Source organism: Brachyhypopomus gauderio, chromosome 7, assembly GCF_052324685.1.
Source record: "Brachyhypopomus gauderio isolate BG-103 chromosome 7, BGAUD_0.2, whole genome shotgun sequence".
NCBI lineage: Eukaryota > Metazoa > Chordata > Actinopteri > Gymnotiformes > Hypopomidae > Brachyhypopomus > Brachyhypopomus gauderio.
In genome coordinates, this window is record NC_135217.1 from 5,647,328 (window position 1) to 5,671,816 (window position 24,489).

A 24,489-nucleotide genomic window follows, 5' to 3' on the forward strand; every position below is an offset into this window, starting at 1 on the left:
ACTGATCCACTACCCCACCCATCGCAACATCTGGAACTGTGAACACTACAACCCTCTACGACTCTGGCTTTGCAATTGGGCTGCAATCCTGCATATACACTCCTTTTACTGTTTTCTGTGTTTAGATTCAAATAACTGAATCTAATCAAGTCTATACGGAGTCTGCTTGATAAAGGTCTGTGTTGTGGTTTTCTACTGGGACAAGAGGGATCATCATTTCAGCCTGTTCTCAAAGGTAAAAACGCTAGTAAGTGTTGGAGTGCTTTTGAGTTTATCGTGGTTCTCTATGTGTAGTTTGGGCTTCCATAAACCTAAGCGTGCACATGGTTGTTTTGTCTGTAAAATAATGTTTTTGAGATCGTCATGTTCAGCTGTCAGAGTAGCCTACATGAAGTTTTTTTAGCATGAGCAGAATATTAAAGTCATAGAAAATAATTGATAGAAAACCACCATGGATGATTTTGTAGCTTGTGACCATTGCATGCGCAATTCATATTTGTTATTATTTTGTCTCGCTTTCTAGGACATTACAATTCCTTTACAGGCATCAGCAAATTCCTATTTGACAGCATGGACACATAATGCCTGTTTTTATTCAATTTCTGTTATTATTTCATGTACTTTAGGATTTATTTGGTCATGAAAATTGTCATTCTATGATTTACTGCCCTCATTTATTCCTTTTCCTTATACCCGCATGCATTATAGATGAGTGCATCTGGAGCATGGGTGATGTGGTGACTGTACTTCCAGACCCACTATGATGACAGTGTTATTTCTGCATTCTTCAGACTGTTCGCACCCCCACCCAGTCCCATTGAAACCTTTTCTTTTTCTTTTTGTCCTATAAGTGCTGGCCTTCAGTTGGGGAGTCCCCGCTATTCACAGTCTTGCTCAAGGAGAACAATTAAAGCACAGCTGTTGTTGTTGACCAGCACAACATAGTCTCGCTGTGGATTAGAAAAATGTTTTAAAAGTCTGTTGATTTGCACTGTGAGAAGGGATTTGTAGTTTGGTCCTGAGGTCTGAGCACTTTTCTGTTCTGGCACATAATCCAACTCAAAAATGTTTTGATAATACACAGATGAATTGGAATATGTAAGCTAAAACATGGAACCTGTGCAGTGCAGTGGGTCTCCAGTGGATGAGCAGAAATCCTTGCACTGGGAGATTTTATAGATGTTACGAGACCAGTCAGACATTGATGCTGAACAAGGTACAACAGTCCAGTGTCTTTCATTCAAACCTACACAGTTCTCTCAACACTGTAGTGTTCCTTTGCATCTCCATGTCCATACACATGGTCCTTGCTTGTTTTGCCAGAAGCCTGATAACATGTGTCCTGTTGCACCAAGAACATGAAACAACACGGAGAACATTGTGTCTGTGTTGTTCAGACTGGCAGAATACAGTTCCAGCTTGATGTCTTCCAAAGATCTGAAGAACCAGGGTGTGAAATCCCTGAACGAGGTGTGCACGGTGACCGAGGGCTTGAGGTGGCTCTACCGTCAGAAGCTGCTTCCTCTGGAGAAGTATTACGCCTTCTCTGACTTCCACTCGCCCAGCCTGGAGGAAGCAGATTTTGACAACAAACCCATGATCCTGGTGGTGGGTCAGTACTCGACAGGGAAGACTACCTTCATTAGGTAAACGACGACGAATGTGAATGAATGAGACTGGGAGCTGGCGAGTGAAATGCTGTCTCGACTGAACTGAGCTGTGAAGTTTTATGTCAGCAGGAACACTGGGTTATTCTCAGTATATGTCCAACATCCAAATGTGGTTCCAATTTTACCTGTTTAGCTTCATCTAATTGCTAAGTATATAGTGTATTGCTAAGTATATAGTATATACTTACTAATTGCTAAGTAAGTATATAGTGTTGGAGTGGAGAAAAGACACTTTTCTACAATGCAAAAGTGACCCAGAAGCTGAGAACCTTGAGTTTGATGCAATACGCTTTTCAGGTATCTTCTTGAACAAGGAGAGTATCCAGGTGGCAGGATTGGTCCAGAGCCAACGTCAGACTGTTTCACCGCTATAATGCACGGGGACGTTCACAACGTCATCCCGGGCAACGCCCTCGTCGTCGACCCCAACAAGCCCTTCCGCAAACTCAGCCCTTTTGGGACCACCTTTCTGAACCGGTGAGTGAGGGCGGGACAGTGTCCAGATGGCTGGTGGAGACCGGGAGAGCCAACGTGCATGTTTTCAATGTGTGGCTTGAACTTCAGCCACTAAACAGAAACAGAAGAATCTGCACTCAGACTCTTGAGTCAGGGTGGGTGCACAGAGGAGCTGTATGTTATGTTTGGCACCTTAAATGGTGCACTTGGCCAAACATTTTTGTTAAACTGAGGTTGGGGTATTACAGACATATAAATCAAACGGGGAAAGTTAAAGAACAACCTAAGAGAGTTCAGTATCTGACCTGGGGCTTTTTTTGAGCTGTCTGTTCACTTGTTCACTCATTGGATTGTTCACTTGTTTACGTTCACTAGGGCTCCTGCTCTTGTGATTTACACTGATTGCTGGGTGTCCCTGTAGGTTCCAGTGTGTGCACTTTCCAAACCAGGTTCTGGAGAGCATCAGCATCATTGACACACCAGGAATTTTGTCCAGCTCAAAGAGAAAGATGAGCAGAGGCAAGACACAATACTCATTTACATAAGACAACACTCATTTACATAAGACACAATACTCATGTACATAAGACAACACTCATTTACATAAGACACAACACTCATTTACATAAGACCGCCTCCTTGGCCTTGATGCAAATACCTGTACACTTTTGAGGCCCACATCTGTACTCTAATCATGGAAATACAGTCATATTGATGTCTGGTGTGTACTTTTTAAAGGAATATTTCACCCAAAATGAACTTAATTTAAGGTTTAAAAAAGCAAAATAGCATGATCTTATTTACATACAGCTAATTATCGTTCATCAAGTAAAATTTTTTTTATTTGCAAAAGCTTTTGTGTGAAGCATTGCATTATTCTGCTGTGTTCAGAATGTGCCACCTTCCAAATAATATTAGCACACAGAAGGTGCTTCTAATAACATGGACAGAGTGTCATTTCAAGTCATATTTATGGTTAATTTATGGCTCATACACCCAAAACCTGGTCCTCCATCAGCACCACCCTATCTGTGCCGCTTTGTGAACACCAGCTGAGATCCCTGAACGTTTCGGCCCTCCCCGCTAGGGTACGACTTCCCTGCCGTGGTGCGTTGGTTCGCCGAGCACGTGGACCGCGTCATCCTGCTTTGCGACGCCCACAAGCTGGAGCTGTCCGACGAGTTCTCGCGCACCATCGCCGCGCTGCGGGGCAACGAGGACAAGCTGCGCGTGGTGCTCAACAAGGCGGACGCCGTGCACCCGCAGCAGCTCATGCGCGTGTACGGCGCCCTCATGTGGTCGCTGGGCAAAGCGTTCCGCACCCCGGAGGTGCTGAGGGTCTACATCGGCTCCTTCTGGTCGGCTCCGCTCAAGGTGACGGACAACCAGAAGCTGTTCCAGCGCGAGGAGGAAGATCTGTTCGCCGATATCCAGAATCTGCCCCGGAGCTCTGCTCTGAGAAAGCTCAATGACCTGGTGAAGAGGGCACGCCTTGTAAGGGTGAGACGGCATGTGCCTGTGAGCTTACATGTACCTTTCAATGCTAATGCCACATACGCCACATACGTGTAACACATTCATCATTTAAATGGTGTTTATTAAAGACAGGTCTTAAGATAGCTGATATGAGAGAGAGAGAGAGAGAGAGAGAGAATAAATGTGTGTACATTTATCATTTCTCAGTTGTAACAGCAGTGTACGTGTAAGTAACAAGATACAAGTTGAATACAAATATATAGTGCAAATATTGTAAAAAGTACAAAAATAGATAAATAGATAAACACCACGGGCCTCAGTGACCTAACGTTCACCCCTACCCTCCTCCCAGGCCCATGCTTACATCATCAGTGCCCTGAAGGAGGAGATGCCCCTCGTCTTCCGGCGAGACCACAAGAAGCGGGACCTGATTTACGACCTCCCACTGCTCTTCTCCAGGATCCAGCAGAGACACCAGCTCTCGCCCGGGGATTTTCCCGACTGCGCAAGGATGCAGGTCTCCCCCAGCTCACCCCACACACACATGGCCTCTAGGATTTAACTCAAACCTCAAGGATGCAGGTCTCCCCCAGCTCACCCCACACACACATGGCCTCTAGGATTTAACTCAAACCTCAAGGATGCAGGTCTCCCCCAGCTCACCCCACACACACATGGCCTCTAGGATTTAACTCAAACCTCAAGGATGCAGGTCTCCCCCAGCTCACCCCACACACACATGGCCTCTAGGATTTAACTCAAACCTCAAGGATGCAGGTCTCCCCCAGCTCACCCCACACACACATGGCCTCTAGGATTTAACTCAAACCTCAAGGATGCAGGTCTCCCCCAGCTCACCCCACACACACATGGCCTCTAGGATTTAACTCAAACCTCAAGGATGCAGGTCTCCCCCAGCTCACCCCACACACACATGGCTTCTAGGATTTAACTCAAACCTCAAGGATGCAGGTCTCCCCCAGCTCACCCCACACACACATGGCCTCTAGGATTTAACTCAAACCTCAAGGATGCAGGTCTCCCCCAGCTCACCCCACACACACATGGCCTCTAGGATTTAACTCAAACCTCAAGGATGCAGGTCTCCCCCAGCTCACCCCACACACACATGGCCTCTAGGATTTAACTCAAACCTCAAGGATGCAGGTCTCCCCCAGCTCACCCCACACACACATGGCCTCTAGGATTTAACTCAAACCTCAAGGATGCAGGTCTCCTCCAGCTCACCCCACACACACATGGCCTCTAGGATTTAACTCAAACCTCAAGGATGCAGGTCTCCCCCAGCTCACCCCACACACACATGGCCTCTAGGATTTAACTCAAACCTCAAGGATGCAGGTCTCCCCCAGCTCACCCCACACACACATGGCCTCTAGGATTTAACTCAAACCTCAAGGATGCAGGTCTCCCCCAGCTCACCCCACACACACATGGCCTCTAGGATTTAACTCAAACCTCAAGGATGCAGGTCTCCTCCAGCTCACCCCAAACACACCTGGCCTTTAGCGTTTAACTCAAACCTCAGCTGGCCCAAATCAACCACAAAAAAATACACATTCTTGAGTTCAGCATCAGATTGTTTTGTACCTAAATTTAAATCTACTTCTGAGTGATTCTGACCCTGTCTGACCCTCTGCTGTTGGTAGGAGCAGCTCATGAATCATGACTTCTCCAGATTTAAGGCCCTGAAGCCCAGGCTCTTGGCTGATCTGGACGAGCTCTTGACCACCGACATTGCCAAGCTGATGCCTCTTCTGCGAGAAGAAGAGCGTGAGGCAGCGTATCGACCCGGCGTGCAAGGCGGCGCCCTGCTGGACACGAGCAGTGGACCGTTCGCAGAACTGAACCCCTTCTGTCACCCGGAGCCCGCCGGCGAGAACGCGGAGCCGTCCGACGAGGGCTGGGTGGTCTCTAGGGACAAACCGAAGTACGACGAGATCTTCTACAACCTGTCTCCTCATCAGGGCAAACTGAGCGGCACCCAGGTGAAGGACTGGATGCTCGGCACCCGCCTGCCCAGCTCGGTCCTGGGCCGGATCTGGAGGCTGGCGGACGTGGACCGCGACGGTATGCTGGATGAGGAGGAGTTTGCTCTGGCCAGCCACCTGATGGAGGTGAAGCTGGAGGGGTTCGGACTGCCGCCGATGCTCCCCCCCCACCTCGTGCCTCCGTCCAAAAGAAGGCGCAGGACATCAAATACAGAGAACAGTAAAGACTGTGGGGATGCATAAAGACCCCCCCCCCCCCCGTACCCCTGTTATTTGATTCAGATGAATGGTAATTGCATATATAAAAACTCTTTTATACCTACAAGAACAAACTTAAAAGAATTTAAGGATTTTAAGATATCAGCACCTAGCTCTGAGCAATAGGCTACCAAACACGTGGAATCTGTCCATTTGCTCTTTACAGGTTATTACAGATGTTATTGTGAACACCCGCACATTAATTTTATTATACAGATAATTCAAGTTGTTTTATTATTTTACTTTTCTTTGCATGACATCTGCTTAAATGTATATAGTTTGCTTTCATTATTTCGTTTGCTTTCATTAAGGAACATTTTATTCATCATTGGTATTTTTATTTTAAAATAGTGTGGGACCGTAATATAAAATATACGTAATATAGCCTTGTAATATAAAAACAAAAAACAACAACAACAAAACCGACGGGCAACGAAGCAGGAGAGCCAAAGATACTAGTTAAGATAAGATGGTGCACTGTTGCAGACTTTCCTATTATACCGGGCACTTTGTACGAGTTCATTTTAGTAGCTGCACTCTGTAAATAACTGATTAGTAAATTATGACCTCCATAAACCATTTGCGACTGGCATTGCGTCCGAGGTTAGAGAGGACAAATCCGCAAAATTGCCATTAAAACATTGTGGTTTTAAACGACTTTGTTTATTAATTATATCGCATGCAAACAATTTTTAAATGTTTTATATTGATGTTTATATGGATTTTATTAAGCGTTGTTATGCCATGAGTGTTCAGGAAGTGGAGTGAAGTTGAGCATCTTGCATGTTCTCTTGACTCTTTGTCGCTCCGCCTCGTCTCGTTGGTAGGAAACAAGGAAATAAACACGGAATCACATCTCCAAATCACTCACTGCTCCACTTCCTTCATACAACAGTTGCTTGCTCCTGGCAAGATCTTCTGCAAACGCCGAAATGGGAGTCAAAATTCATATAATCTACTGGTAGGTTAACGCAGTAGCCTATTTATAGCGCATAGGTCCGAAAAAAATATGATTTGTTGTCATCCGTTGAGACGCGCACCGATCCAGTGTTTATAAGCTACGTGGGTGTGTTGTGCTACAGATAAGGAGTTACGATAGAAACGGCGCATTTATATTCTTCAGTCAGCTAATAATAAACCACAAAGAGGTCCTCCAATAATTTCTACACTTGATGGAGGCCGTAAGCGTTACAGATCATTTCGAAAAGGGCGAAACAGCCTTCGCTCTTTCGGGACTGTCGTCTCGACGCAATGGCTTCTGCATTATCAGACGCATAGCTGCATTCCAGTTATACCAGGTTTCTAGGACTTGAAAGCCGGTCATATTTTTTCTCCAGCAACCATTGATGGATGGCCAGATCTTAACAAACACGTTAGACTTCATGTTAGATTTTTTTCATACCTTTAACTTACGTAAAGCATAATACCAACTTTATGTATTGATATTGCATTGTCACAATATATCCATATACCCAATTGTGTATTTAAAAAGTCCAAAGGTCTAAGAAATCAATATTCAGTATTTGTTTAATACTTCTTCTTAATAATGATAATAATAAAGTGTATAATGTTCAGTAATTGTACCATATAATAGTATTTATTATTGTTATTAATACCACTTCTCTTTTTTTAGTGGTGGATGAGGGTACAGACCCAAGGTGTGTTCCACTTCACACACTGCATGTTCTTCTTGTGTTTCATGCTTGTTCTGTAGTTTTGAGTGTGTTTGAACTTTGATGCTGTGTTGTTTTATAGTTCACCAAGCTCATGATGTTGCTTGAAGATGAATTTCCAGGCGACCTTGAGATTGTAAGTTACTCCGTCCGACACATTCAGTAGTGTATGAGGTTAGACATTCACTGCATTAGTAAACTGGATTAGATTAGATATTCAGTACATTGGTGAACTGGATTAGCCAGTCTGAGATGGGCTGGGTCTGAATGTTTTGTCCTTCTAAGATCAATTTCAGTTGTGCGGCATTTTCAGTATAGAAGGTGTTCTAGTTCATGACAGAGCTATCAACTGGATTGCTGCCTTATTGTGCATTTTCTGTATGCTCAGTATTGTGATTATACCTTTCCAAATATATACAAACCTAAGTGACTTTGTCTATTTGCCATCTTAAATAACTAAATGTGTTGTTTATTCATTCTAATAATATAAAAGTATTGTTAACTAGGCAGTAACCTGCTCCCGCTACACTGCTCTCTACTAAAGTAAGTAATAGTTTTAGGTTGTTTTTTGTTTAGTTCCTCCTTTTCTCACAGCTGTGTCTCTTTATAGTCTGGTGAGGCCACACCCACATCATCTGGGTGGTTTGAGGTGCAGGTGAATGGCAAACTGGTCCACTCCAAGAAGGTAAACACTGTGGAATTCAGATTCACAAATGTTAGCAAGTGTATTTACATCCCCATGGCTGAGATTGTAAGGAACTGATGAATGTTCACACTTTTTTATGCATCTTTGTGAATAAAATAAAATAAACTGGATATTTCTGTTTATCTATCTGACACTGAAATTATATCTTCAGGCCAGCACCCAGTGTGATGGGTGAGGAGAACATTGTAATGTTAAACCTGTATTGTGTCTGCATGGTTATTCAACACTTGTGTCCCATATGCGTTTCAAGTTTCCATTCTAAGCTTAGTCATTTACACACAGTAACACAGTGTTAGGTGGTCTGACAAGTTACGCATGACTGCATGTGTGCTCGCTTTTGACAGAACGGAGATGGTTTTGTGGATAGTGAACAGAAGATGGCCAAGATTGTGAAGGCTATTGAAAGCGCAATTGGAAAATGATGCCGCTCTAATGTCGGAGGTGAGATCTTCACCAGCACCTTCATCACCTATTGCCATTTTCCTGTTGTAGGAGCAGATGTAGCGTCCATTCCTCCTCCGTCCTCTTTTGCAGCGCTCACCTGGTGTCTCTCGTTTCCTTCCCCCGTCTGGCAGTTTGTCCGTCTCTGTTTGTCAACCCCTCTGGCCGTGCAACAATGACCGTGACTTCCGAAGTGTCCCAAACACGGATGTCGCATGATGAGCCCGCACGTCCGAGGAGAAGGCCCTCCGAGCTGGCAAACTCCAGATGTGAAACGGATTTATGCAACACTTACCCAGGAGAAAACTTTTTTTGTTGTTGTTATCTTTGTTTAAGGTTTACTTTTCATTGCTTTGTGAGAACCTGTTACTGAAATTGCACAAGTTAGAGAATATGTAACATTGTGAATAGTAATAAAAAAGAAGTTAGCTCTGAAATTCTTTTTTCCCAGCTTTTTTTAGTTTAAGGAAATTAAAGTGTATGCAACCTAAACTAATTAAAGTGTTGAAAACTTGCTACTTGGATGTGACTACTTCATTTACGTGCAATACACACTGATTAATCGTTGATTAACTGATATGAGTAAACTCAATAATTAAGATAGTAACATATATAAAAAGGCCCAGTATCCGTATGAAGTGCAATGCTGCCATCCTGTGGACAAATGTTGTGTTGCACAACATTATAGGGATTGCAACTCATTCTTTCACTTCAGGTTTCGACTATTGCATATTTATTTCCCATTTACGTAAATGCAAGCGGACCACTGCGGTAATGGCGTTTTAACACGCACGTTTATGTTGGTGGCGCTCAAAAATGGACAAAAAGGTCTTTTTAATATGTCGCGCGTCTCCCCACAACTCCCATTAGAAACGCTGCCCGCAGAATTCCGGAAGTGAGACGTTTATTGACAATATGGCGACGCGGCCAGCCGATGACAGAACGGGAACGTTTGGGATTTGACCGCGCACGGAAAAGCCCCCGAGCCGCACACACTCCCGCGTGTTATGAATGAAGGGAGCCGGGGAGCCGCGGGACGGTGTCACTGAGCTGAGGACGCACTCGCAGCGTGACGAGCCGCCATGTCGTTCTTCAGACGGAGAGGTGAGGAAGTGGCCGCGCGCGAGCCCTTTTAGCCGAGTTGCTAGGCGACACGTTCGCACGAGACGTTGAGGGGAAAACGTTAGCGGCGTTTAAGGCCACCGAGGACCGTCCCGTTTACGTTATTCGCTTCGTTTAACGTATTTAACTCCTTTAAGTAGCTGCGTGTGGCCAAATTCGTGTACACTGAGGGCTAGTTGGTTGGTTAGCTAGCAGGCTAACGAGCTAGCCTTCCTGTTGGCCGGTGGGACCGTCATCCCAGTTTACCGTCTGGGTGACGCGCAGCAGCCCGGTGGGCCTCACGCCCCGGGACTCCCGTGTCCGTGAACCGGCCGGCCGCGCGTCTGCGGTGGGAACGGTGGAGGACGCTTTGGGTCATGTGTCTGTTCACTTTACATGTCAAGACCTCGACGTTGGGTGGCGGCCTGCGACCCCGTCGGTCCCCCCCCCCACCGCAGGTCGTAAGTCGGCGGGTTGTTCCCGCCGCTCGACGTGCTGGTTCACCTCACCTTCCAGGACTGGACTGGGGATGTGAAGGTGTTGCAATCCCTCCACTCATCCCACCGCCCCTGCATCTCTCCATCCATACCTCCTTTCATCCCACCGCCCCTGCATCTCTCCATCCATCCCTCCTTTCATCCCAGCTCTTTCTTTTTCAATTAAGAAGTGTAAAAGAGCAAAATAATGTTACTTTGATTCCACAAGTCACAAGTAACATCATGAATATTGACATTATTTATAATAAACATAGATCTACTCCATAGATTGGAGTATATAAAGTACTTTCATATAGTACTTCATAGATACTGGGATATTGCCTGTCCAACTGCTGCATTTTAGGAGATCTTAATTCATAAAGTTCCGGTTCACTGCACTTGCAGTGCGTACAGATCTATAGGCTTTGACCTTGTGAATGACGTGGATCACAGTGAATCCCTTCTGTGTTGGGCTTATTTTCCCAGTGACACTGTTGAGAAGGATGGAACGTTCTAGAGCTGATACTGAAAATCCTCACAGCTCGCAGTGTTTACATTAGTCTTACATTTACATTGCTCCTGAAGTGTTGTTTGCTATGTTTTGGTTTTGTTTAAAAATGGTAAATGTGTCTTGCGTTGAATAACAAAATAAGAAGCGATGCGATTAATAATTAATGTAATATGTTGTTATAAATATAAAATATAGTGATTTATTACCCCAACACCTGTTGACTCTTCCTAACACCTGTGGTTTATCAACTATGCTAAATCTTGCACTCAGACAAACACCAGCTCTCATAAGTACATTTTTATGTGGGTCCCTCCTTACGTTCATAGTTGTTCCAGGAGCGACACACGTATGGCGTATAGAGCGGCACGCGTATGGCGTATAGTGTGTAGAGAGACACATGTATAGTGTGCACCTAGTGTGTGTTTTTCACCATCTGGTCTGTGGCCCCACATTTCTTTAACCTGTTCTCCAGTAACAGGTCCTGCACGCTCAGCTCTCATGTGCTTTGTCCCACAGCTAAAGGGAAGGAGCTGGAGAGACCAGTAGATGCTAAAGCAGGCAGGGGTGAGTACGCCACTCTCTCCTGCAGCCTGCCCCTCACCGTAGGCTACATCAGTGTTTTATTATTACTCTTCAACCTTTCTAATGTGTGTTGCCACATTCTTTGACACCTGAACTTTATTTAAACATTGTTATGGTTATTTTTGCGAATACATTAGCACTGCTTCAGCTGAAATACCATGGTGTAATAGCTCCTTCAGGGCAGGCAGGTCTTTTTGTAGTGTGTCCTCTTGCGTCATTAATTAATACCCAGTAGCCTGTGCTGCTCGCCTCTCACCTTTTGAAACCTTTGCCTTTAAATAGTGCAGCGGCATGCACTTTAATGGAGTGGGTTAGGAAGGCGACGTCGAGCTAATAAAAGACAGCACTGTTAGGAAGAGGGTGGGGTTGAGGATCAGGTAAAGGCCAGTGGGTCGCCGTCTCCCAGTCAGAGAAGTGGCAGCCTCCCAGTCAGAGAAGTGGCAGCCTCCCAGTCAGCTGGCTACTGTACAGCCCTGGGGACTCCTCCCAGCGTCCTTGAAGGTCATCGCTGCGTGGCAGGCAGAGGTTTGCCCAGGGGCTCTCGTGAGGGTGCGTATCACTCAGGGGTCAAGCCTGAGGTCGTGCACGCTGTGTTTGGTGATTAAACGGCACGTAGAGCATGACGTGGTCTCATACATATAATAGATTAGATTAGACACAGCAATGGTGTTTCACAGTAGGATGGATGGGAGATGTAGTTCTGTTCTACTCGATAAGGATGGATGTAACAGCCGATCACGTCGCAAAAACAAATGCAACTCAAGTTAACTTGCAATGCAAGTTATATGGAAGTTTGAATATCCGAAAACCATGAAACACAGATTAAGACTGATTAAGTCTTCAAAATAAGTCTTCAAAACCCAGACAGGAAACACAGCAAATCCAGTCGATCAGCTCAGAAGGTGCAGTCCCAGTAACCGCAGTGACCACACCCACAGAGTGAACTTGTGGCCCATGTCTTAGCAGCAGGGCTACTGAGACTGCACCAAAACAGCCATTGTGTCATGTTGTTTATCCCATATGAAAGCAATTTAAAAAGGAGCAAGAATATAAAAGCCCATTTTGAATGAGGAAGCTCAGGTGTGACGTAACGACAGGTTTATGGTGTTTACATTTTGCACTTTGTACACAGATTAATGACCTGTTGTTCCAGCAGACTCACAGACTTTCACAGATCCCAGGACGAATGTCCTCGACGTTCCCTTCTCCCCACTCACCTCTCTCCTCTTCTCCACAGTCACACCTCTGCCCAGCTCGCCCGCCCGAAACCATCATGCCATCCTGGAAGCGGCGGGCCCCAGCCACGTGGCCATCAGCGCCATCTCGGCCAACATGGACTCCTTCGCCCGCGGCCGCACGGCCATCCTCAAGAAGCAGCCCAGCCACATGGAGGCCGCCCACTTTGGGGACCTGGGTAAGCACGCCCACTTTGGGGACCTGGGCAAGCACGCCCACTTTGGGGACCTGGGTAAGCACGCCCACTTTGGGGACCTGGGCAAGCGCGCCCACTTTGGGGACCTGGGCAAGCGCGCCCACTTTGGGGACCTGGGCAAGCGCGCCCACTTTGGGGACCTGGGCAAGCGCGCCCACTTTGGGGACCTGGGTAAGCGCGCCCACTTTGGGGACCTGGGCAAGCGCGCCCACTTTGGGGACCTGATGAGAAGATGACATTCTGCCTCCACTGTACCAGACTGTGGCTGGACCAGCTGGGCTTTGGGCTCCTGCCGAGAGGCTCCTGTGTGAGAGGCCCTGCAGTAGTGGAGCAGTGTGAGAGGGCTGTGGGTGTGGGTCGGGTTCTGACCGCCCGGACGCCTGCTGCTCTCTCAGTAATGCCTGAACCGGCTCACATCTGCAAGGCAGAGAAGCATGATGTATAGTCCCTTCAGCGCCACCTGTTGGCTCACACCCTGAACTACCACAGCCCTCAAATAGCCTTAACAGCATCGCGAGAGCCACATGTATATAAATATTCTCCTTCATTTCTGTTGTGGTGAAGGTTGCTATATATGTTACATGTGTGTACCTGTGCTTGACTCAGATATGGTCCATTTCTCAGATGCAGACGCTACCTATGTGCAGGTGTGTGTGTGTTTGTGTGTGGTGTAACTGTCACAGGTGTTACATGAGGGCGCTACTGAAGTGCATGCTTCATCAAGACATGTTTTAAGCGCTCCATGGTTGGTCCATTCTTCTAGGGACACGCCCTCTTCTCAGTCGCAGCTCCGCCCTGCCACCCTGACCACCACGCCCCCTTCCCCCGGGGTGTTTTGTACAGCAGTAGCCCCGTATGCTTTAAGCTCTGTGGCCTGCCGCCGTGCCTCTCCACCACCACCTGGGTGGAGGCCTTTTTGTGTCTATTTGTGTAGCGGTGTCGTGGGTTGTGTAGCAGGTTAGCGGCGTGGGCGTAGCAAGAGCGCGTCTCGTGAATGACGCAATGGGAAAAGCACGCAGGAGCCGGCTGGCCAAGTCTGATGCACGCGTGTGTGTGTGTGGGACTCGGGTTTCAGGCCCTTCCTTGTCAACTGGAAACCCGTTCGTGGTCGTCATTGTTTGACTCTGCAGCGCTGTATCGCTCGTGCAGGTGTGAGGTTCAACGATGGCGCTTTAATGATGTCAGTGAGAGGCACTTCTGAGCCACACTTTAATAATCTACACGTTTAATCTACAGAAAAACCTCCTATACAGAAGCTCCAACATATGAAAAGGAATGTGTTTTCATTTTGCTTACATTTTTTTTTATTTGAACTCTTCCATGTAATTGTATGGTAGTATTGGGTAGTATAATGTGATACCTGTGTGTGTGTTTGTGCGTCAGGGCGCTCAAGCGTGAACTACCAGGCGCAGGAGACGCGCTCGCGCCTGTCTAAGACGGTGGAACAGGTCCTTCGGGACGTTGTGGCCCTGCCGTACTACCTGCAGCTCCTGGAGGCGCGGGGCGCCGAGCACCTGGCCCGCTTCTGGCTGGACGCCGAGAGCTTCCGCTCCACCAGCTGGTCCCGCGTACGCGCCCACAGCCTCAACTCGGTCAAGCACAGCTCCCTGGCTGAACCCGCCCTCTGCCCCGCCTCCCCCACCTCTCCGGACATGCCCTCACCCTTTGGCACCTCCCCCTGGGCGGAGCCTGAAGACCCCTTCCTGTCCCGGATCCCGTCAAGGCCGCTCACCCCCAGTCCCCAGGACACTAACTCCCACGTTGGGGGCGGGACCCCGGTTCGGGTGGACACGCCCAGCCAGATGGCCTCCGCGGACTCCTCCAGAGCCGGGACGCCGGTTAAAGGCCAGGCGGGCGGGGCCCTCCGAGAGCTGTCGGACAAGCTCATGAAGAGTGAGTGCTCAACACAAGGGGCTGACGGGTGAATGCAGTTAAAGGAAGCTGTTTTGATCAGATAGTTCAGGCCAGTTCATCCCCATTCGAGGCTCAGCCGTGCGTTTCCTCCCTCATTTAAGTCATGTGGAAAAAAATGCGTAGTAGTTCAGATTCGAATGTCCGTTGTGTGGTTTGAGGAGCTGTAGATTTTGTACACGATGTTGTCCACTCAACCACAACGTCCTCTTCAACTCCTGCAGGTATAGAGAGAGACGCTGTCAACATCTTCACCAAGTACATCTCACCGGACGCTCCTAGGCCCATCCCCATCACCGAGCAGATACGCAACGACATCGTGGGTAAGAGAGACAGCGTCCGCTCACCGCCGTGACCCATCGATTCATCCGGGCTGAATGTGTGTGTGTGTGTGTGTGTGTGTGTGTGTGTGTGTGTGTGTGTGTGTGTGTGTGTGTGTGTGTTTTTTCAGCTGCAAATTTAATTATCTGACATTCGAGTCCTTCTGGGATTCTGTCTGTTAACACTAAAACGACTTCGTCGTGATAACGATGTGCTAATTTCTCGTCTGAGGCCTCGGTGTCTCGTGAATGACTAGAAAACGAATCTTTGGGGAAGCTAAATGCGGAGTAATTGTGCCGAGTGGCGTATGTCTGAGCGGCCGTTGACGTCGTTTGTCTCTCGTCAGCTAAAATCTGCGGTGAGGACGGACAGGTGGACCCCAACTGCTTCATCATCGCACAGTCGGTGGTGTTCGCCATCATGGAGCAGCAGTCAGTAACTCCTCCTCCTTCTCTATGGACTCCTCCCTCTTTTTTCTCCAGCCCTGTTTCCTTCCATCAAACTGCAAGTGCTTTAGAACATTAACACAGCGGGCAAATATTTGTTTTGTTTTTGTCAAAGAAAAGGCTTCATGGAATTTATTTTAAAAGGGTGGACATGTATACACCATATAGGACAGCTGGTTAATATGGCTTTGAGGACGAGTAGCTTTCATTTTTCAGCATTGTCCGTGCTGGTGCTGTTGGTATAAAAAAAAAGGCCCTTTAAAATCATACAGAGCTCGATTACAACCTGGCTGCTCTGTAGCCTTTACCTTGTGTTTTCTGATCACATACCTCTCTCTTTCTCTCCCTCTCTCTCCTCCCACTTTCTCCCTTTCTCTCCCTCCCCCTCTTCCTCTCTCTCTCTCTCTCCCTCCCTCTCTCCAGACACTTCAGCGAGTTCTTGCGTAGCCATTATTTCTGTAAGTACCAGATCGAGGTGCTGACCAGCGGCTCCGTGTTCCTGGCGGACATCTTGTTCTGCGAGTCAGCTCTCTTCTACTTCTCTGAGGTGAGAGCTCCACATCCTTCTACTCCAGTACATCCTGAGGCCCAGGTTCCTTGGGTTCCTCAGGTTCCTCTCATAACCCTGGAGTGCTTGTGTTCAGCCCCGTCGACAGGGGGGGACAACCGGGTCTGTTGTCCCGGGCCCCAGGGCCAGGGGGGCCCATCAAAGAGCCCAGCAATTTATTTTTTATTTCAAGTCTATAATTTTAAATAATCTTGAAATTTTTCATTAATATAAAATTATATACTTAAAATAAGCTCAATGGCTAAAAATATGTTTTTTTTACCTATCTGCATATTTTCCATTAAGTGCATACACCCCCGCCTCCCACTGAAAAATGGTTTGATCCAGCACCTATCGTAACCGGCTGGTACCCGCCCAACAGCGGGAAATACAGTGGCGGATAGTTAAAGTAAACAGAAATCTGTAGCGCAGAAAAGAAAGGAAAAATATTTATCTGACGAATTTTAATGTTGCATTGTGTTCCAGGTTTGAAAAGTGCTAAAGTAAGCTAAAGTACTTGTATTTTAAAACTAAATATCCTGTATTACGTTATACGAGCCTCTTGTAATTCCAGGACGAAACATGAGAGAACGTGAAGACGTTTGGGCGTTTTGAAAATGAACAGCCATTAAATAATGTGATTTAAAAAGCGAATTATTTCGAGTATATGTATAAATATTTAACTTAATTAGGTTTAACGTGCTGGGAAATATTGAAATTGACCTTTAAAGTGACGTACAAGTGCTTTAATTCCACCTTGTAAAGGTGTATGGAACCGGCAAACATGACTTTGTTCATTGCGCTGAAGCGAGGCGCGCGCGAAGTTACAAAATTCGAGAGGTGCACGACCTCGCGAATCGACAGCGCGTGAGGCCCTCACGCACGGGCGGTGCCACTGCGATTACGTCATTTTCGCCGCGCGGACCCTCGCGTCGCATGAAGTATAAACCAGTCAGCTGTCAGAAACAGCTTTGATGTGTGGCTATATTATATACTATATATGACCTAACACAAGGATTGTCTGCTACAGAGGAAATTCAAATGACGTAAGCGGGCGGAGGAGGGGGGGGGGGGGGGGGGGGGCACATGAAACTTTCTTGTCCTGGGCCCCAGCAAGACTGTCAACGGGCCTGCTTGTGTTTGTTTATTGTTTAACAGCTTATAATATGCTGACTTAACTTTTTAGTGAATCAGTATTAAGCAAAACTTAATGTGTATGGTGTGGGATTTTATTTATATTTTTGAACTGAGGACTTAATAAGGACTTGAATTACAAGCTGAATTTGAGGTGTGTGTGTTTGTGTGCGTTTGTGCGTGCGCGCGTGTGTGTGTTTGTGTTCCAGTACATGGAGAAGGAGGACGCGGTGAACACCCTGCAGTTCTGGCTGGCAGCAGATAACTTCCAGGCCCAGCTGGCCGCTAAGAAAGGCCAGTACGACGGCCAAGAGGCACAGAACGACGCCATGATCCTCTACGACAAGTAGGACACCTCACAACACCACACTCCTGCAGCTCCGCCCAGACTGGTGTCATAGACTGTAGTCACAGACCAGTTACAGACTGTAGTCACAGACCAGTTACAGACTGTAGTCATAGACCAGTTACAGACTGTAGTCATAGACCAGTTATAGACTAGTCAGACCAGTTATAGACTATAGTTATAGACTAGTCACAGACCACTTATAGACTGTAGTTATAGACCGTATTTAGACTGTAGTCACAGACCAGTTATATACTGTAGTCACAGACTAGTTATAAACTGTAATTATAAACTGTAGTCACAGACAGTTATAGACTGTAGTTATAGACTAGCTATAGACTGTAGTTATAGACTGTAATTATAAAATGTAGTCACAGACTAGTTATAGACTGTAGTTACAGACTGTAGTTTATCTGCTGGCATACACCCTGAAGTGAAACTGAAGTGCTGGTGAACTGGCTTTCCGGCCGGTTGTCAACTGTATTTGAGTTTCCTTGACATTGAACAGGTTAAAATACTTTATAAAGCTTTACTGAACCACTAAAGTAATTCTCTAGTGTCTAGTTTGACTAGCTGGACTGCCGTTAGAATTATTTAAAGGTTCTTCTGTAAGTTGCTCTGGGCCAGAGTGTCTAGTAAATGCTATAAGTAAAGATCAAGTGATAATGATCAACATGAATCATCATTCATTTCCTCCCTGTTGGTATTTCTCAGCAACCATTTTAGAAGAACCTGACTGTTCTCATCTCCACGTTTCCTGAACACGTGCCTGACGGATTTTTCCACCTCCAGGTATTTCTCACTCCAAGCCACCAACCCGCTCGGCTTTGGCGACTCTGTTCGGATGGAGATAGAGTCCAATATCTGTCGGGAGGGAGGCCCCCTGCCAGACTGCTTCACCACGCCTCTGCGTCAGGCCTGGACCACCATGGAGAAGGTGCGTGTGGAGCCTGGTCCTAAACCCCTCACAGTTCCCACAGGCAGCTCAGCTAGAGCTGGAACCGAGGGGCCAGGCCCAGTGTCGTCGTCACGCTGACCTGTGGCTCCGAGATGAATCAGGAAGACTAGTATGTCCAGTGTGCGGGTGTGTGTTACTTTCGCTGTAGTAAGATATAATGTCCCTGTGAAATTTGCTAAGTAATAGTGTCAAGTACATTAACATACGGTCCTATGGGAATCCTCCAAGGAGCATCAAAGGTGTGTGAGTGAGTGAGTTTGTGTACAGTGGATCTGTGGACAGTGTTTACATTCTCTCCCCCTCAGTCTCGTTCTCTTGTCTGAACTCTCAGGTTTATCTGCCAGGCTTCCTGTCCAGTAACCTGTACTACAAGTACTTGAGCGACCTGATCAATTCTGTGCACGCGGACGAGTTCCTCGGGGGAAACCCCAGCGCCCCCGGCCAGGTCGCGACCCTGGACGGCGACCGGGGCTCCAGTGCCTCGGAAGGGTCACAGTCCCAGGTGAGCCTTTGCATCCGCCTCCCACTCGAGCTGCGATTTCATTGGCTGCCGTCTACCTGTGGCTCTTCGGTTTGCTGCAGTGGCCTTGCGTTGAAGGCGGAGCTTGGCCTCATGTCGGAGAAGCATGCTGTCAGATGCTCTGATAAACTCCAGGGGTTTTGGCTCCTTATTTGCTGGTGCCGGTGTGATGTGGTGTCCGTCATAAGTCTCGTTTTGACGACGTCCTGCGTTCCACTACACCTCTTTCCCTGGCTGTAATGCTGGCAGTAAAACTGGATCCCTGATTCCTATCCGCCCCACACCTGCATGATCTGAATGGCTCCCTGAACATGTCACGCTTTCTCCTCGGCTTACGACAGGGCACCAAAAAAGCGGCCGTGAAAATCCTGAAGAATTTCGATGAGGCAATAACGGTGGACATCTCCAGCCTGGACCCCGAGTCTCTGTACCAGAGACCGTACTCTGGGTGAGTGTGTGTACGTGTGTGTACGTGTGTGTGTGTGTGTGTACGTACGTACGTGTGTGTGTACGTACGTACGCGTGTGTACGTGTAAAGCTAATGCTATAGTCATGCATCTTTGACTTTGGTCTTTGAAGTCAGTGGCTGATTTGAGCTCAAGATTTGCATTTTAATGCAGCTTCAGGGAGCTGAAACTGAACCTTTAAAAGCCCCAGACTATGGGGTGTTGCATACATTAGGTTTCTCACTGCTCCTTTCATACATACAATATAAAGACATAATACACATTAGTTACTGAATAACTCGAGATCAATAACTGAAAACACATGGAGTTTGAGGTCAATGCTAAGAGAGAGTAGGTTGAGTTAGGAGTTTGAGTTCCAGCGCTCCAGTTCCAGTTCAGCAGTATCACTATGAGCCAAAATGCCATCTGTGTCAGACTGTGAGCATCTCTACCTCCCTCAGAGATGGTCTTCACCTTCTTAGCTGGTTTTCAGCATGCTCTTTGATGTTCAGTAGAGCAGTGGTACAGAAGGAGTATTGTTCTCCAGAGTTCAGTCTCCACAACCCAGTGTGGCAGTGTGAAGCCCTCTGTAACATGATCTACAACAGCCACCTCAGGGATTAGGTTTTAATGTCAGTTATGATGATGGTCACGGTACTGAAATGCCATAAGAAATGGAGTTATTCACAACAGCTCTGTCTCGGGTCTGGAGAAACATTCATCTTTTTGAGTCTCCTAAACATTGTGCCTGCATTAATACGGTCTACCCTTCTGTTCAGAAGAATGACCTTTGGGAAGGTCAACGAGCTGGGTCAGTTTATCAGGGAGGCGGAGCCAGAACCAGACATCAAAAAATCCAAGGGTAAGAACCCGCCCATTACAGCTGCTGAACAAACCCCGCCCATTACAGCTGCTGAACAAACCCCGCCCATTACAGCTGCTGAACAAACCCCGCCCATTACAGCTGCTGAACAAACCCCGCCCATTACAGCTGCTGAACAAACCCCGCCCATTACAGCTGCTGAACAAACCCCGCCCTCATCAGCGTCATCTGTTTGCACACAAGGTGAACAAATGAAGCTCAGTTTAAAAACGCATTTATTTATTGATTCACCTTTGAAACAAGTATGAATTCTATTTAAGTCTCTGCTCATGATTATGTTGAATCCCCTCTAGCTTTTTCGCTGTGCGTCTAAGTCTTTCAGTCTGTCTCTGTCTCTCTTTCTCTCTCTCTCTCTCTCTCTCTCTCTCTCACACACACACACACACATACACACACACACACACACATGTGTGCTGTATTGTCTGCCGGGTGAATTGGCTCTCAGCTCGCGTTGAAGTGCTCTTCAGGCCTGGGCATGAGTGACTTGGAGAGCGTGTGTTGCCATGGTGATAAGGCGGCTGCGATTTGGTGTGATTGTGATTGGGAACAGATGGAGAGAAAGAAGAATTTCCCTCTCCCTCACTCGAGAGAGACGAGTCTCCCTCACTCGAGAGAGACGAGTCTCCCTCACTCAAGAGAGACGAGTCTCCCTCACTCAGGCCCTCTGAAGCTCGATCGCCCCATTCCTCTGTGTGTTTACCCCTCGCATTCCAAATGATGGACATTGGGTAATGGATTCTGAGAGAGACTCTAGACGTGCTGGTTAGCCTCTGAATCCCAGTCGGCCAGGTTGTGGTTCAGCGCGTGTGCTGCCGGCGTGGCGTGGCGTGTCACTGAGACCTGCTCTCTGCTTCCCCTGACAGGTTCCATGTTTTCTCAAGCAATGAAGAAATGGGTGCAAGGAAACTCTGATGAGGTGAGCATGGGAAAACCCGTCCCGATTCACTGAGGACCAGAACTTAATGAACACATGTTCGTATGTTGTCCATTAGTAGTTCATTACACAGATCAATCCCCGTGCATTAATAGGATGAATCTCACTGTATATAATGTGTGTGTGTGTGTGTGTGTGTGTGTGTGTGTGTGTGTGTGTGTGTGTGTGTGTGTGTGTGTCCTCTTAACCAAGGCTCAGGAGGAGATGGCCTGGAAAATTGCTAAAATGATAGTCAACGACGTGATGCAGCAAGGACAGCATGACAGCCCTGTAGCAAAGTCCACTAAGGTAGCGTACTCCACGTGTGTACTGCACACTAGCAAAGTCCACTAAGGTAGCGTACTCCACGTGTGTACTGCACACTAGCAAAGTCCACTAAGGTAGCGTACTCCACGTGTGTACTGCACACTAGCAAAGTCCACTAAGGTAGCGTACTCCACGTGTGTACTGCACACTGTAGTAAAGTCCACTAAGGTAGCGTACTCCACGTGTGTACTGCACACTAGCAAAGTCCACTAAGGTAGCGTACTCCACGTGTGTACTGCACACTAGCAAAGTCCACCAAGGTAGCGTTCCACGTGTGTACTGCACACTACCAAAGTCCACCAAGGTAGCGTACTGCACGTGTGTACTGCACACTAGCAAAGTCCACTAAGGTAGCGTACTCCACGTGTGTACTGCACACTAGCAAATTCCACTAAGGTAGCGTACTCCACGTGTGTACTGCATACTAGCAAATTCCACCAAGGTAGCGTACTCCACGTGTGTACTGCACACTAGCAAAGTCCACCAAGGTAGCGTACTCCACGTGTGTACTGCACACTAGCAAAGTCCACCAAGGTAGCGTACTCCACGTGTGTACTGCACACTAGCAAAGTCCACTAAGGTAGCGTACTCCACGTGTGTACTGCACACTAGCAAAGTCCACTAAGGTAGACCTCCAGGCAGGTGTGTAGTGGACACTGTATTGGGTGCGTTATTTTCTTCTGATGAGTGTCAGTTCTTTTCTTCTTCAATGAAGCCATAATGTCTGGTTACATAATGCTGAATCAAACCGCAGGGTGTCTGTCAGTGTCAGAGAGGAGGAAGTGTGTTTAACGATCTCATTGGCCTCTGCTAAATCAGTGTGTGTCTTTCAGCTATGACCTGGCGCTGTGGTGAAGAAGCGTTCGCCAGCAACGCCCTTGGCTTCCCATGCTGCTGCCCTCGACATCACGAAGACAGACACGGCGCCACCTAGAGATGACACTGCACACTGCGTTTGATACTAGAACAAGGCATTCCTGCATCTCCTTGAACCCCTTCATATCATGGTTGGGTGGTTGGGGGGTGGTGTGTGTGTGTGTGTGTGTGTGTGTGTGTGTGTGTGAGTGTGTGTGTGTGTGTGTGTGTGAGACATAGGTGTGTATACATGCACTAAATGAACACGGGCTCACATGACCCACACTTCCATTTCTATTATGAAGGCTTTATGTTGTTGCTGTTTTAAATGTTTCAAGGACTTGAGGCAAAGGCCGTGAACATGTGGCAGTGCGCACACACAAGAGAGCACGCCCCTGGCCAACAAAGCCCCTCCCCCGAGCACCAGCCCAGCCTGGGCCAGCCGAGACGCCCCAGGGCCTCTGTGAGCTGCCACTCCCAGACCGAAGTGTGGCAGGTGTGCAAGGACCTAACCAACGAACCGCACAGGCCGCGTCACGACAGTCTCTCCAACACATCCAGACCTGCAGGGACCTAACCTACGAACCGCACAGGCCCGCGTCACGACAGTCTCTCCAACACATCCAGACCTGCAGGGACCTAACCTACGAACCGCACAGGCCCGCGTCACGACAGTCTCTCCAACACATCCAGACCTGCTCACGCATCACACACACTCTCTTCACCTCTATTAACCACCCCCCTCTCTCTTTCACTCTTACGCTCTCCCCATCTTTTTTTTTTCTTTTTATATCTTTCAGTCTTTTTTTTAATAGCTCATACAGTGACTGTTGACTACGTACAGTTTTACCTGTGGGTACATTCGCACCACTATGGTTTTCCTGAGGCTTAATGCAGTCTACGGCGGTATGTTTAAAGCAGCGTCAGGGGAGGTGCTTGAATGGCCGACACCTCATTACAATGCAGACTGAAGGGACCTGATTGGTCAGGGGGCCGACCTTAATGCCCCTCCTCCTCCCACCCTGCCTCACATAGCAGGAAGTCCCATGTCCGTGTAGACTCCTCGTTAACCTGAACCACTGTCCCACTCCAGCTCAACGTCAGTGCTAGTGCAATTTTATACCCCCCCAGCCTCCAGTCTATGATGTAGATTTCTGGTTTACCCCATATATTACTGTAACTTCTTTTTATGGTGATTGTCTCATTTTGTTTGTATGTTTGTTTACTTCCCTTTTTAGTTTTTGTATGAAATGTCAACTCTGTCGAAGCGAATTTCAGTAATGCCTGTTCCATTCGAAGAGTATACACCCTGAACATGCTATCAATGACATTGCTTTGGACCTCACCGAGATGTGGACAAGAACCAGAAAAATAGACTTTTGGTACCATGTACCACTAATGTGTGTGCTTAATCTATAATATATTTAAATTGTGTTTGATTTAAATACATATGATATATTATTGAAGTGGCTTTGTATTCTTGTATTTATTATTGTAAATATGTGATGCGCACGTTTTAGCTACTCTATATTACAATTGCCGTTTGTCAGGACAAGTACGCTTATCTGGAGATGGTAAACGGTTGAGTGACTCTTGAAATTTTAAGCAAGCAAGACACTAGTTCAGAATGACTTTGTTTTGGCTAATAGAGGAACAGTCAGGCAAAGCGTTTCGATGTAACGGGGAGAAAAGTGAGAGGAAAGCAAGTCGCTGTGTTACCATGTTGAGTTTTTAAAACTGGCAGTATAACTACAGTATATCCATTTGACTATGGAAGAGTGACAGAAAATGCCCAGCAGAGGGCAGTAGTGCCTTTACTTCCCGTGAAATACGTGCTTATACCTTTTGGTACTACAGTAACAACTGCAAAAGAAATACCGTAATTACTATACATTTTATGACTTGTATTATTTAATAGCATTACCTTGTGGACACAAAATAAATAAAGACTTGTTAAAAACAAATAGATAAATCTTACTGAGAAGATTTTAGATGTGGCATCTAAATTTTGCTGTCATATTTTTACTTACTTTGAATATTGAATATAAACCAATTATAATAATAATTACAATAAATTAATTATAGAAA

At 47.0% G+C, this 24,489-nt stretch overlaps 3 protein-coding genes across 10 annotated transcripts; all 3 read left to right on the top strand.

Annotated features, from left to right (window-relative positions):
• Positions 1 to 5: 5 nt before the first annotated feature.
• On the top strand, positions 6 to 6,627 carry ehd2a (EH-domain containing 2a). 4 transcript variants are annotated; one of them, XM_077011162.1, is made up of 7 exons: positions 6 to 1,216; positions 1,398 to 1,646; positions 1,968 to 2,147; positions 2,548 to 2,645; positions 3,214 to 3,626; positions 3,955 to 4,119; positions 5,273 to 6,627. In XM_077011162.1, the coding sequence occupies exons 2-7, from the start codon at positions 1,423 to 1,425 to the stop codon at positions 5,855 to 5,857; spliced, it is 1,665 nt and encodes a 554-aa protein (XP_076867277.1). In that variant the 5' UTR covers positions 6 to 1,216; positions 1,398 to 1,422; the 3' UTR covers positions 5,858 to 6,627. The 4 variants fall into 4 exon arrangements, with proteins under 4 accessions (XP_076867277.1, XP_076867280.1, XP_076867278.1 ...); XM_077011165.1 differs by having other exon boundaries at positions 6 to 247; XM_077011163.1 differs by having other exon boundaries at positions 6 to 235; positions 709 to 1,646.
• A 60-nt stretch (positions 6,628 to 6,687) lies between these two features.
• Positions 6,688 to 9,207, top strand: selenow1 (selenoprotein W, 1). Of its 2 annotated transcripts, none has more exons than XM_077011170.1 (6): positions 6,688 to 6,833; positions 7,506 to 7,530; positions 7,628 to 7,681; positions 8,156 to 8,230; positions 8,596 to 8,692; positions 8,786 to 9,207. In XM_077011170.1, exons 1-5 carry the CDS (start codon positions 6,805 to 6,807, stop codon positions 8,671 to 8,673), a joined length of 261 nt encoding a protein of 86 aa, XP_076867285.1. In that variant the 5' UTR covers positions 6,688 to 6,804; the 3' UTR covers positions 8,674 to 8,692; positions 8,786 to 9,207. The 2 variants fall into 2 exon arrangements, with proteins under 2 accessions (XP_076867285.1, XP_076867284.1); XM_077011169.1 differs by having other exon boundaries at positions 6,692 to 6,833; positions 8,827 to 9,207.
• A 218-nt stretch (positions 9,208 to 9,425) lies between these two features.
• Positions 9,426 to 23,867, top strand: akap10 (A kinase (PRKA) anchor protein 10). 4 transcript variants are annotated; one of them, XR_013132231.1, is made up of 16 exons: positions 9,429 to 9,796; positions 11,297 to 11,344; positions 12,600 to 12,776; positions 14,178 to 14,687; positions 14,930 to 15,028; positions 15,373 to 15,457; positions 15,896 to 16,019; positions 17,363 to 17,499; positions 18,292 to 18,436; positions 18,789 to 18,959; positions 19,319 to 19,425; positions 20,203 to 20,285; positions 21,170 to 21,222; positions 21,433 to 21,528; positions 22,380 to 22,517; positions 23,640 to 23,867. XR_013132231.1 is itself a non-coding variant. In XM_077011173.1 (15 exons), the coding sequence occupies exons 1-15, from the start codon at positions 9,775 to 9,777 to the stop codon at positions 22,383 to 22,385; spliced, it is 1,857 nt and encodes a 618-aa protein (XP_076867288.1). In that variant the 5' UTR covers positions 9,426 to 9,774; the 3' UTR covers positions 22,386 to 23,867. The 4 variants fall into 4 exon arrangements, 3 of the variants coding, with proteins under 3 accessions (XP_076867288.1, XP_076867287.1, XP_076867286.1); XM_077011173.1 differs by having other exon boundaries at positions 9,426 to 9,796; positions 21,439 to 21,528; positions 22,380 to 23,867; XM_077011172.1 differs by having other exon boundaries at positions 9,428 to 9,796; positions 20,206 to 20,285; positions 22,380 to 23,867.
• Positions 23,868 to 24,489: the final 622 nt, after the last annotated feature.

Excerpts from the sequence above, each read along its gene's own strand:
- ehd2a (XM_077011162.1), top strand. The coding sequence starts at position 1,423 with ATGTCTTCCAAAGATCTGAAGAACCAGGGTGTGAAATCCCTGAACGAG. Across the intron at positions 1,647-1,967 it reads GGGAAGACTACCTTCATTAG|GTATCTTCTTGAACAAGGAG; the intron begins GTAAACGACGAC and ends TACGCTTTTCAG. Across the intron at positions 4,120-5,272 it reads CCGACTGCGCAAGGATGCAG|GAGCAGCTCATGAATCATGA; the intron begins GTCTCCCCCAGC and ends TGCTGTTGGTAG.
- akap10 (XM_077011171.1), top strand. The coding sequence starts at position 9,775 with ATGTCGTTCTTCAGACGGAGAG. Across the intron at positions 12,777-14,177 it reads CGCCCACTTTGGGGACCTGG|GGCGCTCAAGCGTGAACTAC; the intron begins GTAAGCACGCCC and ends TTTGTGCGTCAG. Across the intron at positions 18,960-19,318 it reads CGGAAGGGTCACAGTCCCAG|GGCACCAAAAAAGCGGCCGT; the intron begins GTGAGCCTTTGC and ends GGCTTACGACAG.